The sequence below is a fragment of the Lycorma delicatula genome, chromosome 1 (assembly GCF_047948215.1).
Source record: "Lycorma delicatula isolate Av1 chromosome 1, ASM4794821v1, whole genome shotgun sequence".
NCBI lineage: Eukaryota > Metazoa > Arthropoda > Insecta > Hemiptera > Fulgoridae > Lycorma > Lycorma delicatula.
The window spans coordinates 316,460,346-316,472,484 of record NC_134455.1 but is presented as its reverse complement, the minus strand read 5'-3'; the positions used below and the strand labels follow the sequence as shown (position 1 = coordinate 316,472,484).

The window sequence follows — 12,139 nt, the reverse complement described above, 5'->3', positions numbered from 1 at the left end:
GCTCTAATAAAGAAGGTGCCAATAAATTACATTACAATTGGAACCAGGTAACAGCTGACATTACTCACTTAAATCCAGTGTCAGAAGACAAAAATAAGGAAAGGATGGAAAATAATGATCAACTTTAGTGGCCTTTGATCCACGTAGTTTCCCCAGGACCTTTTGTAACACTATCCATATAATAGAAACACTTTTCAGCAGTATATAAACCCAAAACAACACACCTAAACTATGTAAAAACTGACAAATTATAAAAAAAAACAAATAACTAAATTAAAATAAAGCATATATTATCATTATATATTATTTAAGGACAATAAATATAAAATATTGATGATACCTTTTCAGCATAATCCTTAAGTGGTGAAATTGGTACAACATAAGGCAATAGAACTAACAGACTAATAGCAAGAGCATGAAGGTTGTATCGCAGTGGTAATGTCAAGTTTATTTTTTCAACAGCAGTTTTCTGTTAAAAAAAAAAAAATTAAGTGATAATAGAAATTAGAAATCGTAAATATAAATCATTGCAATAGATCCATAATAAATGTGGTTCTACAATCTATAATCTAATACTTAAGATTCAAACAATTTTATTCAAATTTAAAATGAAATTAACTAAATTTTAGTAACATAAAAATAAAATAAAATAGAAATATGTACCTGTATATTCAGTATCATGTTAAGAAAATCTTGTACAGCATCATCACAACCTAATTCAACAACAATAAGTGCCAGCGTTGTATATATAGCTTCTATATTCTCCACAGTATTATTTTCTAATTGAAGACTTTCAATCAGGCAGTGGAATATTTCTGGTCCATTTTTCCTTATGAATATTGCATCTGGTCGTGAACATTTCTCAGATATAAGTTCCACTTCTACAAGGTTAACGCTAAAAATACATTTTAATTGTTAGAAAAACAGTTACCATGAAACACCATGTAGCTTTAAATATGTAAGAAAGACAAGGTAAGATTTAAACTTAAGAAATATTTTATGAACACAATAACAGTGATCTTCTGATGAATTGTGTACCTCTTTTGACTACTCACTCACTCGCTCTCGTTCCAATCTTAACTCCTTCCTTCTTTTCATATTACTTAGATATGAACCATTGGAATTAGGACATTTATTTCATTAGTTTTTTTCTGTAAGACTGAATGGGAAGGTGTTTTATTTTAGTCAAATAACTGTTTTTATTAATGGAGATGGATAAAGAACCAAATTATTATAAAGCCAAAATAAATAAATCTATGACAGTTTTGAGCAGGTATACTAAGTGAGCTGAAGGCTTGCCCTATTGTTTGTCAACCGCTGATGGCTAGCTTAGGCGGGATGGGCGAGTAGGGTTTATTGTAATATCTAACCAGATGACATCATCCAATTACTAATAACATGAAATGTAAACACAACAGTCTTGTTATTTATAATTGAATCTAACCAGATGACATCATTCAATTACTAATATTATGGCACATTTGTGCATAAAATGCATACAGATTATGAATCGTGTGTTAGAGTTTAATTTTGAAGCCGTGCATGCTATGTGAAGTAAGTTTGTTTATACTTTGTCTGTACTTTGGTTTTTCATATATTGAGTGCATTATCCTACATATAATATTTTTGTAGTTTTATTTTAATATTGGTGAATATTTATTTTCTTGCATGTTTTTAGTGTTCTCTGATCAATTATGGAGGGTTTTACGTCAAAACTATGGAAAGAGAGGCCAAACAGTTCCAAGAACAGACAATTCCAAGTGTACCATTCCTGTGAAAAAGTGTACAAAAAGAGAACTGCTGTTGCATGTGGGGTTTTGGCCAGTACTGTTAAAATTATTAGAAAAGAAAAGAATAGGATGTCAGAGGCTGAAAGCTCACTTCAAACACCAAAAAAATATAAAAAGGAAAACAGAATTACTAATTTAGACAGTTTTGATAAATGTTTAGTCAGGCGAATTGTTTACGACTTCTATCTGCAAAAAAAGGGCTTCCTACAGCGAAACATATTTATAATAAAATGAAAGATATTAGTTTTCAGTGTGGTGTATGGAGTGTCAGGGAAATTTTTAAATCCTTAGCATTTTGATGGAGTAAAACAAAAAAATAACAGAAATATTCTCATTGAAAATGATGAAATATGGGAACAAAGTATACATTATTTACGATGTATTAAATGTTATGGAGAAGAAAAACATCCCGGTGTTCATGTAAATAAAATTTTATTTTCTCATATCTCAAACAAAACACAGTCGGACAATATTGATCACGGCATGCACCGTCCTACATCAAAAAGAGATCAGTGATAATTGTGCATTGTGGCGGCAAAATAGGATTCATAAACAATTCTGCTGATATGGAAAAGTAGTATGTCAAGTGGGAATTATCATGACATGTGAACTTCAAAAATTTCAAGAAATAAATGGAAAACAAACTCTTGTCCAATCTATCCCTGTGATTGGTTGTAGTATTGGATAATGCTGTGTACCATAATAATCAATATGATAGATAAATCATCTACCACAAAATCTAAGAAATCAGAAATGGATCTTGGTTACTGGAGAAGCAAATTCCATTTCATCCTAAAATACTTAGACCAGAACTTTACAAACTAGGTAAGCTGCACAAAGGCATAAAATGTAAATTTTGTATCACCTTTGTAAAAGGATACGTGGCCAAAAGAAACATCACAATCAAGTTAAATGTCGCGATTATGTTATGTAAAGAAAGAATTTCTAATATAACAGAGAAAGACTGGTCACCGATATGTGAGAATGTGAAAATAGTAGAAGATGAATATGTGAAGAAAGGACATTTAGTTGATGATGTTGAACAATTTGCTATCAATTTACGAGAAAGTAGTAATGAAGATAGTGATTATTTATCTACAAGCGAACATGATTTCAGTGATAAAGATTTAGTATCACCTTTAGAGTAACAGTTTCTCCATTAAAATTAGTAAAAATAAATATATTTATGTTATTAGCATTTATTTGTAGTTTTACAGTAAAATAAGTGAAATAAGAACAAAAATAAAATACAGATAAATTAATAAATGGAGTTAATAAATTTATATCGTGTATAATAACATATAAAACATTGGAAATAAAAAGAAATGAATAAGAGCAGAGCAACGCATGTTTTTTGCATGGCTAGCACACTAGACACTGCAGTTGGCAAGGGGCAAACTTTCAGCTCACATACTGTAGTAAAGGTGTTCCAGAAAAAACATACAAAAAATGAAAGTAATAGGTAGGTAATACCTAACAAATAATGGGAGGGGAGGGGTTGTTCTGCCAATAAGCTAATCCAGCACTTTGTTCCTATTTTGGAATTACACAAAGAGTCTAATGGTTGAGGTACCCATCAAGTAAAGTAAGAACTCTACTCTTCTTAAAATCCTTAAATACTTGTATTTATAAACTAATAAATGCTTTCTAAGTTACTGAATAAAAGATGTAAAAAATAAACCATCCATTGCTAAAATTGTTTTTGAGTAAAGAACCTTAAATTGTTCGGGATTTTTTAATAAAAAATATATCATATAACATTTTATTTAACAAAATCTTATTAATATCAAAATATTAATCTGTATCATTTTTTTGATTCTTTATTAAATCCTGATAGCATATAACCTAAAATTTGGTAACTTTGTAGAAATTTCTCTGAATTATATTAAAGGCATATTATATATATTAATGGCATACTAAAATTTAACTAGTATATATTAATGAGGATTCAGTAGAAAGTAATCTATATAAGTATAATCTAAAACTAATCAATATAGCTTACTATAAATATTTTTTAAGAAAAAAAAAGATAATCAATACTTTCTTGTCAATGATATATTTATAACAAATTAGTTAACTGAAAAAAATCTAATTTAGTTTATAACAGATGTAAGGTGGTGATCTGTCATCATCTACCAGATACTGACAATACAGTGTTACAGATGGAAGCAGTGCAATGATTTAGCTAATTCTCATTCCTGTAAAATCTTACAGAAGGGAATTAATTATTCCAGTACCTAAGTAGGAATGAAAAAATAACAAGAAAAGAAAAACAATAAAAAAATAATTAACATATGTACTATATCTTCTAGAGAGAACAGAGATCCGCACTCAGGATCAAGGTTAAATATTAGGTCAATTTAATAATATGAAAAAAGAAAACAATTATGCATTCATAATTACAAGCAACTAAATAAAATTCTTAATTTAAAAATACATCTGACTAGAATTTACATCAATGATCACATAAATTAAAGATTTATATCATGGATCATTTGCTCATGCGACTACACTGAATCTTATTGGATTTAATTTATTTACATTACTATCCTTTTCCATGTATGAAATAATAACCTCCACTAAGGTAATACACAAATAAATACTTTTAGTCTTAATATTACTAATACAATATATCTATTATTATCTAAAAACATGACATATAATCCAGAGAAGTATGAAAATAACATATAATTTTAGTAATCCAATATTACATACATTACTCACATTGGTTTTGCTAACTTTTCTGAATTTCCATGACGATCTAACAACGTCTGAAGAATTCGTTGTACTAGAAGTCTCATCTCTGGTTCAGGTGATGATGACATTCTCATTAAAGGTTCAAGAAAGGATGTTGGGAATGTTGTGTTCATGCTGGTACTATTATATTTCCTTCCAACCTATAAAAAAGAGATTAAAAGTATTAAACAATAACAAAAACATATCTAAATAAATAACAGAATCTAAATACTAGCAAGCTCACAGATAGATATTAATGTCAAAAGACATTAAAATCTGAAAATAAACATGTATGTCAGGTTATGGGACTTAAAAACATAGTTAACATGAAAACTATCCTAAATCAATAATGGTTGATACAATACTATTAAAAGTTGCATTCAAGATGTATATGTTAAACTAAGAGTTGAATTTTAAGAATTATAAAAAAAAGCCATGTTAATAACACTCTGGGTGATATGTTGTGATATAATGATAGACAAATTAAAATCAATAAACCCAGAGGAAGTGCTGAAACTGATTTGAATGATTATTTTACCACTGTGTTTTTATTGAACTTGAGGAAGGTTTCAGAATTAAATTTATCCAAATAATTCCATAACTAAAGTGATCAGTAATGCTTAAATGAGAACTTGTCATATTTTACATTATAAACTTTTGTGTTGTAATATACTAAGTTACTGAATAAACCATATTCTGTAAGAGATATACAGTTGTTATAAATGAAATTAAGAAAACAGGTTCAACTTTTATTTTATATAAATGATGTTTTATTCGTAATGAATTCACTATTAATGTAAAATCAATCTGTTTCAAACATTCAATATAAGTATTATATTGAATGGTAATGCTTTTCAAATTATTTTGAGAAAAATCTAAGAATTCATTTTTTAATAAAACTCTAGTTGGGTAAACAGTGTGTGTTTTAAACCTAGAGCATTTTGTTTTTTACCGCATTATTTTTTTTTTATATAGAGATAATTTAAATCACCAAATAAGCTGCATTCTGTTAAAGACAGCTGTATTATTCCAATGATTGAAACTCTGCAGGTAGTATTAATCTCTATTTGTTTTTTTTTTTAAATATCAAAATCAATCAATAAATCAAACATTTTTAATGAGCTAAAATAAAATTTGAAACAACTTTACTAAAAAAATTGTTATTTTATTTAAATAAATAGTAGAGGAATCATCTTTCTTTTTATAAAAATTGTTTTTTATGGTTTATTAAATGAGCGGCAAGGTAACTTCAAATGATGAAACTTAAAAAAAATAAAGTTTTTATCAGAATTTCATAGAAATTGTTAAAATTATTAATTCCATCCTTTGAAATTTCTTTCTAATCTATTCCCTAATAATCTGTTTTATGTCAGCAAACCACGAATTAAAGTGAATACAATTTTAAACAATCATTATAAGAAACATTTAAAAAAATCTTTGACTTAGTTTTCTTTCAGATATTTTTTTTTTGGTCTTCAGCCATTTGACTGGTTTCATGCAACTTCCCATGATTCCCTATCTAGAGCCAGTTGATGGTATACCCCTACATTCTACATCCCTAACAATTTGTTTTACATATTCCAAACGTTGCCTGCCTGCACAATTTTTCCCATCTACCTGTCCCTTCAATATCAAAACGAATATTCCAGGATGTCTTAATATGTGGCCAGTCTGTCTCTTCTTTTAACTATACTTTTCCAAATGCTTCTTTCTTCATCAACTTGCTGCAACATCTCATTATTTGTCATTTTATCCACCCATCTGATTTTTTAACATTTCCTATAGCATCACATTTCAAAAGCTTCTAATCATTTCTTCTCAGGTACACCGATCGTCCAAGTTTCACTTCATATAAAATATACTCCAAACATATACTTTAAAACTGTTTTCCTGACATTTAAATTAATTTTTTGATGTAAGCAAATTATATTTCTGACTGAAAGCTTGTTTTGCCTGTGATATTCAACATTTTATATCGCTCCTGCTTTGTCCATCTTTAGTAATTCTACTTCCCAAATAACAAAATTCTTCTACCTCTGTAATCTTTTCTCTTCCTATTTTTATATTCACTGGTCCATCTACATTATTTCTACTACATTTCATTACTTTCATTTTGTTCTTGTTTATTTTCAAGCAGTAGTTCTTGCATAGGACTTAACGTTCATTGTTTCTTCTAAATTTTTTTACTCTCAGCTAGAATTATTATATCATCAGCAAATCGTAGCATCTTTATCTTTTCGCCTTGCACAGTTACACTGGATCTAAATTTTCCTGAAGGAACAATGACCTCAGGAACTCAGACCCTTAGCAGAAAGAAGAAGAGAATGGAGGCTGGAATGAGCAAAGGATCTACCACCCGTTTGTCACTTTATAACTTTATATTTTTAAATTAATGAAAAAAATTCATTGGTAACATTAACTAAATTCATTGGTAAAATCTTCAATGAGGAGATTTATTGTCTTGAATGAAGACTGTTTAGAAAAAGATTTGATGCCACAAATTCACATGACTTAATCATGAAAATAAGCTTCAAATTCCCAGCATCACATACAGAAACTTGGATGTTAAGACATACATAAGAATGTGCATATTTCTCAAATCCACATAATGGAGCTGAGAAACTAAAGATGAAAGAATTCATTTCAATGAAGGTAATAATAATGTAATATATAAATAAATAAAACTGCTTATAACCCTGTTATAAAACTCTCAAACAGCAAGGAACTATATATATGATAAATATAATAATCAGAAAATTGAGGTCATTGAACAACATGACCCTAATAAGGAGAGAAGCATTGAAGTAGTAAAAGTGATGCAGAGTCCTTTATTTCATTATAACAGATCTCTAAGAAGAAGAAAAATGTAGTCGCTCAACTAAGTCATTACTGTTTTTTCAAGAAAGCTGAAAATCATGTCGTCAATCCAGAACTTTTAAAAATGCTAGAACAAAGACAAAAGATAAGACTGATTCTATTTTTAAATAAAAGATTATGGGGAAAATACAAAGTGGAACAAAAAATAAAGGTAAATGAATAAAAATTTTACATGTTGTTTATATTTCATTAATTTCCTGTTTTACTAACGTTAATATACATGGAAATAATCTTAGTGTGCTTTTCTTTTAATAAAATATCACTTTTAAGAAAATCTGATAAGATAAGGAGGTCATTATTATAAATCTGAAAGAATTTCTATTTCCTTTTAGTATACAAGTTAATCAAACAAATTATGTGAAATATAAAATGATTGTTCAATAAAACTAGTTTTTAAAATACGATTAGTTACTTTTCCTTTTTTTTTTAAGAGCTTGAATTTTTCTAAATAAATAACTTTACAATCTTATAGTAACTAATTATTTCAATATATAACTATACTGAAATGATAAAAAAAATTTCCAAGAATTTCTCCTTAAAAGCAATATTAAATAGATAAAAAAAAAAAAAAAAACTGTAAATAAATGCTTACAGTAAGAAGAGATTTGAGTAACATATGTTGAAGAAGCGTATCAGCAGCTCCTTGCTGATTAACATAAGGTACTTTAGACATGATGAACATCATTATTTCAATTTTCTGATAATCCGGAAGATGAGCAGCAAATTCTCCCAAAGCATTAATTAGTGCTTCCTGATAATGTCGTTCCTCAACACTACCACTTGCACCAACACCACGTTCTCGACTGACAGATGCACGAAGATGAGTAAGCAGTGAATTAATAATCTCCAACACAGATGGACCTAATCAAATATAATAACAGAATTAAGAAATGTGACTTAAGATAAATCTGCAATAATCAACGCTAACAGATGACTAACAAACTGCATATTGCAGTACCTTATTACAACTCAGCAGTTTAGCTCAAGTCACAAGAGAGGTTGTTTTACAAAGTAATAATAAAAAAAAGTCATATGTGAATGTAGAAGTATTACATTAAGTTTGGTGAAAATCATTTGAACTGATGTAGAAAAAACAAAGATATACCAATGCAGTTTTTTCACATACTACATACCTATGTGAACTGCTATTTTGTAATAATATCATAATGATACGAGACAATATTTTTTAAAATTTATCTATAGATTTTAAATAGTTCTGACTGCTATGGCCTTGGCTATTAATAAATGCCAATAATGTGCAGTTAATAAATTGTGCAATTAAAAAGTCAACATTGTGATCTACAGGTACTGGTAAAGAGGTTTATTAAATGTGGCCTTGTCACTAATATTTAACCTTATTTTGTAAACTTCTATTCCCTGGATAATACTTCCTGAAACATTCCAGGCATTGCAAAAATGATTTATTATTCACTATATTTCAATTAAAAATGAATTATAAATGTTACTAACTTTAGCTAGCTGAGAAAACTATAACATACTCCTAGTTTTCCCGATATCAAAAGCTGCTGGTGTATTTAAGACTCACTGTTTCTCTATTGCATAAGTGATGTCAGTGAAAGGTAGTCTTACTTCATATTCAACTGCATTTTGAGAGTTATTTTATTTTTAATTTTTAGTGTAAGGATGGATAATATGAGTAGTATTATCTCAAAGTATACTAAGGAAATAATAGTGAGAGAAGTAATATAAGAATGCAAACTTCTTCAAAGTAATGGGACCAGACTAAATTTAGTTAACTGGTGCTTTAGATAAACTGCATTTACTCAGTTTTGAGCAGTAATGGGTTCTTTTAATAAGAACTCATTTTTCTGAAAAAAAATTGACTTCTAACAATTGAAAATATCAAAAATAACTAGTATACTTACGAAATGAAAATAATATATATTGAAAATCTTACTTTTAGATTTAATTTTATTCAGTTATTTTTTTATCCATGTAAAAATACTGTAACTGAATAAAATTAAACCTTTTTCAGTTAGAAAAATTTAGCTAAAGTATATTATTTTTAATAAATAGTTTAGAAAATTGCACCCTAACATCAGAATATAATTATTTATTCTAATTGCTTTTATTTTTTCTTTAATTCTAGTCCTTCTGCAGAGAACTTAACTATAAGTGAATACTACATACATAACTGAAGAAGAAATGTGAAAAAATGAATGCAGAAGTTAACAAAATAGTAAGAGTAGTGGGGAAATGGCGGTTTGGCGTCACGAGATAATCAGCGAGCAGGATTTTGGTTACGTGAACAGGCTCCGCCCCCTTACCCTCCGCCACCTTGTGAAATAAAAAATATCACGTGATCCAAAAATAAAAGCGCGCAAGACCTCTGAACAACAAATTGTGGCGTAAGTTTACTGAAAGGGGTAATTATTACAGATGGGTTAATATTTTATATAAACTTAATATTTTATATGAACTGACCAAAGAGTACAATTCATGCCACAGAACTGTAAATTTCAAACCGATCAATGTTACAAAAAAGAACGAAGGTAAGATGAGAATTATAACATAATGCTTTATTTACATAGTAGATGTAAGAGTACAAAGAAAAAATTTAAAGTCGGTGACAAAGTGAGAATAAATAAGTATAAAACGGTTTTCCAACGGGTATTTGTCGAACTGGACTAACCAAGTGTTTACTGTACACGCCTTGAAGCTTAAAATATTCGTCACATATGTATTAAAAGACGGTAGAGGTGAGGTTATAAAAGGGACGTTTTATACGGAAGAATTTAATAAAACGAAGTACAGTGACATATTTCTGATAGAAAACATTTTAAAACGGAAAGGTAACAAAATGCTTGTACGATTGAAAGGCTACGACAGTCACCATTCCTGGGGTTGATAATAAATACGTATACGCGCTTGTAGGAACGTATCATTTTTAAAAATGAAGTTCAAGGAACAACAAGATACGCTTTCTGTGTAAATTTGAAAACTTAATTGCAAAAGGTGTCGAGGTGTATTAAGGCGAATGGGGTTTTTAATTGATCGTAACGGTTTGCGTTTTAGCAATTTATACGTGTTTTCTAAATTGCTTTACAAACCGAAATATAAATGTTTGTAACAAGTGTTATCCGACATTGAAAATATTAATTATTACGCTCTGAATAACAATCAAGAGGTTGTCCTCAAGAAGAAACGGAACCGAATTCGATAATGATTACCGATGATGTTGTTTGTGAAAAGCAAAACATTACGAATTATTTCGGTATGGGACGTCATAGTAATATCGACATGTTTTATTTATGTCAGACGTACAGAAAAATTCCTAACAGCTAGTGAGAGACAATGTAAACTTTGTTTTATTATTCCAACAAGACGAGCGTAATTTAAGACATGCTTACTAAGATCAAGTAGCCCCGGACATAACGTTTGACGAACTTAAACATTTATGTGATTGTGTGTGGAACCGAAACAAAAATGGCTTCTTAGTAATCGATACAGAAAGCGCAGCTACCGCTTTAACTTTGATATCTACGTTTCAGAGTTCATTACGGAGTAAAAAAGCCCATATGCTAGGCTGCTTGCTTTCCGAAAAGTATGCGCACTAGCGAGAACGCTTTTTCAGGCTTTTAGAAAAGCCTGTGCACTTGCTGGTTCATTAACGGGAGCGCTTACGCCAGCGGCCAGCGGCTCCGCTAACGGAAGCGCTTGCGCTAACGGATCCACTTCCACTCATTGATTGTATTAATATATATATATATATATATGTGTGTGCATATATTTGAGCAATTATTTACTAAATTTCATTACGTTTCCTTGTGTCCTTGATGGAGGATCGCAGAAAATCAGTGAGGAGATCGCAGAGATTCGAAAGCACATAAAGTGAAAACAGCAGCTTGGTTTGAGCAAAAGAGAACAGATGTACGCGAAGAAGTTTAAACATATCATCGAACCGATCACCAAACTGGTTGAAAAAATATCAACCTAAAAAATAATTCAACGAGGTAACGTTAAAGATTAAGTCGAATCTGCAATTCCGATGGAACATGCACATCACACGATGAAAGAAAACGAAAAGCATTATGAACATGATGATGACGTATGCATGGACGATTATCGAGCTAGAATAAAGAGAAGAAAACGAAGAGATGATCGAACTGACAGAAAAGTTAAAAATAAACGCATACACTCTGAACTGAACGAGCAGTTGCAAACCAAAGGGGCTGTACCACCACATCCTGACCCCGAAGGGAAAACACTCTCCATGGCGACCGGAGCTCATCTTCACGCAAACATCAAACGAAAAATAAGAAGATAAACTGTGAAGAAGGAAAACACAAAAACATGTAAAACACTAAAACTAACCTAGACAAAACTGTAAACAAACAGACTATAAACATGTAAATTAAGCGATGTAAAAAATAAAACCAAGTGTTATGGAATTCATTTTGAAGGTGACAATTTGAAAATCGGAGACAAATCTGTACATTTCAATTAAGACGATGGCATTTTTATACGGGACACACGATTCTGAGGAACAAGGAGATAATACGAATTTCTTTTACGAAAGAACATAGTCCTTACATATATGCCGTCGAAGAACTCAAGGAGTACAAAGAAATTCTTATGCCTACTAATGTATACAGAACACATACGGTAGTATAAAAGAATACGATAGTATAAAATCGAATGTCGGTCTGAAATATATGAAAATAATAAGGAAGTTGTTTCCGTCGCAGAAAAAACCGGAAGAGAGATAAGGATGT

The 12,139-nt window shown here is 29.8% G+C and overlaps 1 protein-coding gene across 7 annotated transcripts in view; it reads right to left on the bottom strand.

The window, feature by feature from the left end:
• Positions 1 to 12,139, bottom strand: part of stmA (Protein EFR3 homolog stmA) — a 137,375-nt gene that overhangs the window by 50,582 nt on the left and 74,654 nt on the right. For all 7 annotated transcript variants that reach the window (XM_075381973.1, XM_075381977.1, XM_075381978.1 and 4 more), the window contains 4 exons: positions 7,996 to 8,264; positions 4,515 to 4,687; positions 664 to 895; positions 341 to 469 (listed from right to left, as the gene is read on the bottom strand). In XM_075381973.1, the coding sequence (XP_075238088.1) occupies positions 341 to 469; positions 664 to 895; positions 4,515 to 4,687; positions 7,996 to 8,264 (803 nt within the window). The remainder of the gene's footprint in view (positions 1 to 340; positions 470 to 663; positions 896 to 4,514; positions 4,688 to 7,995; positions 8,265 to 12,139) is intronic.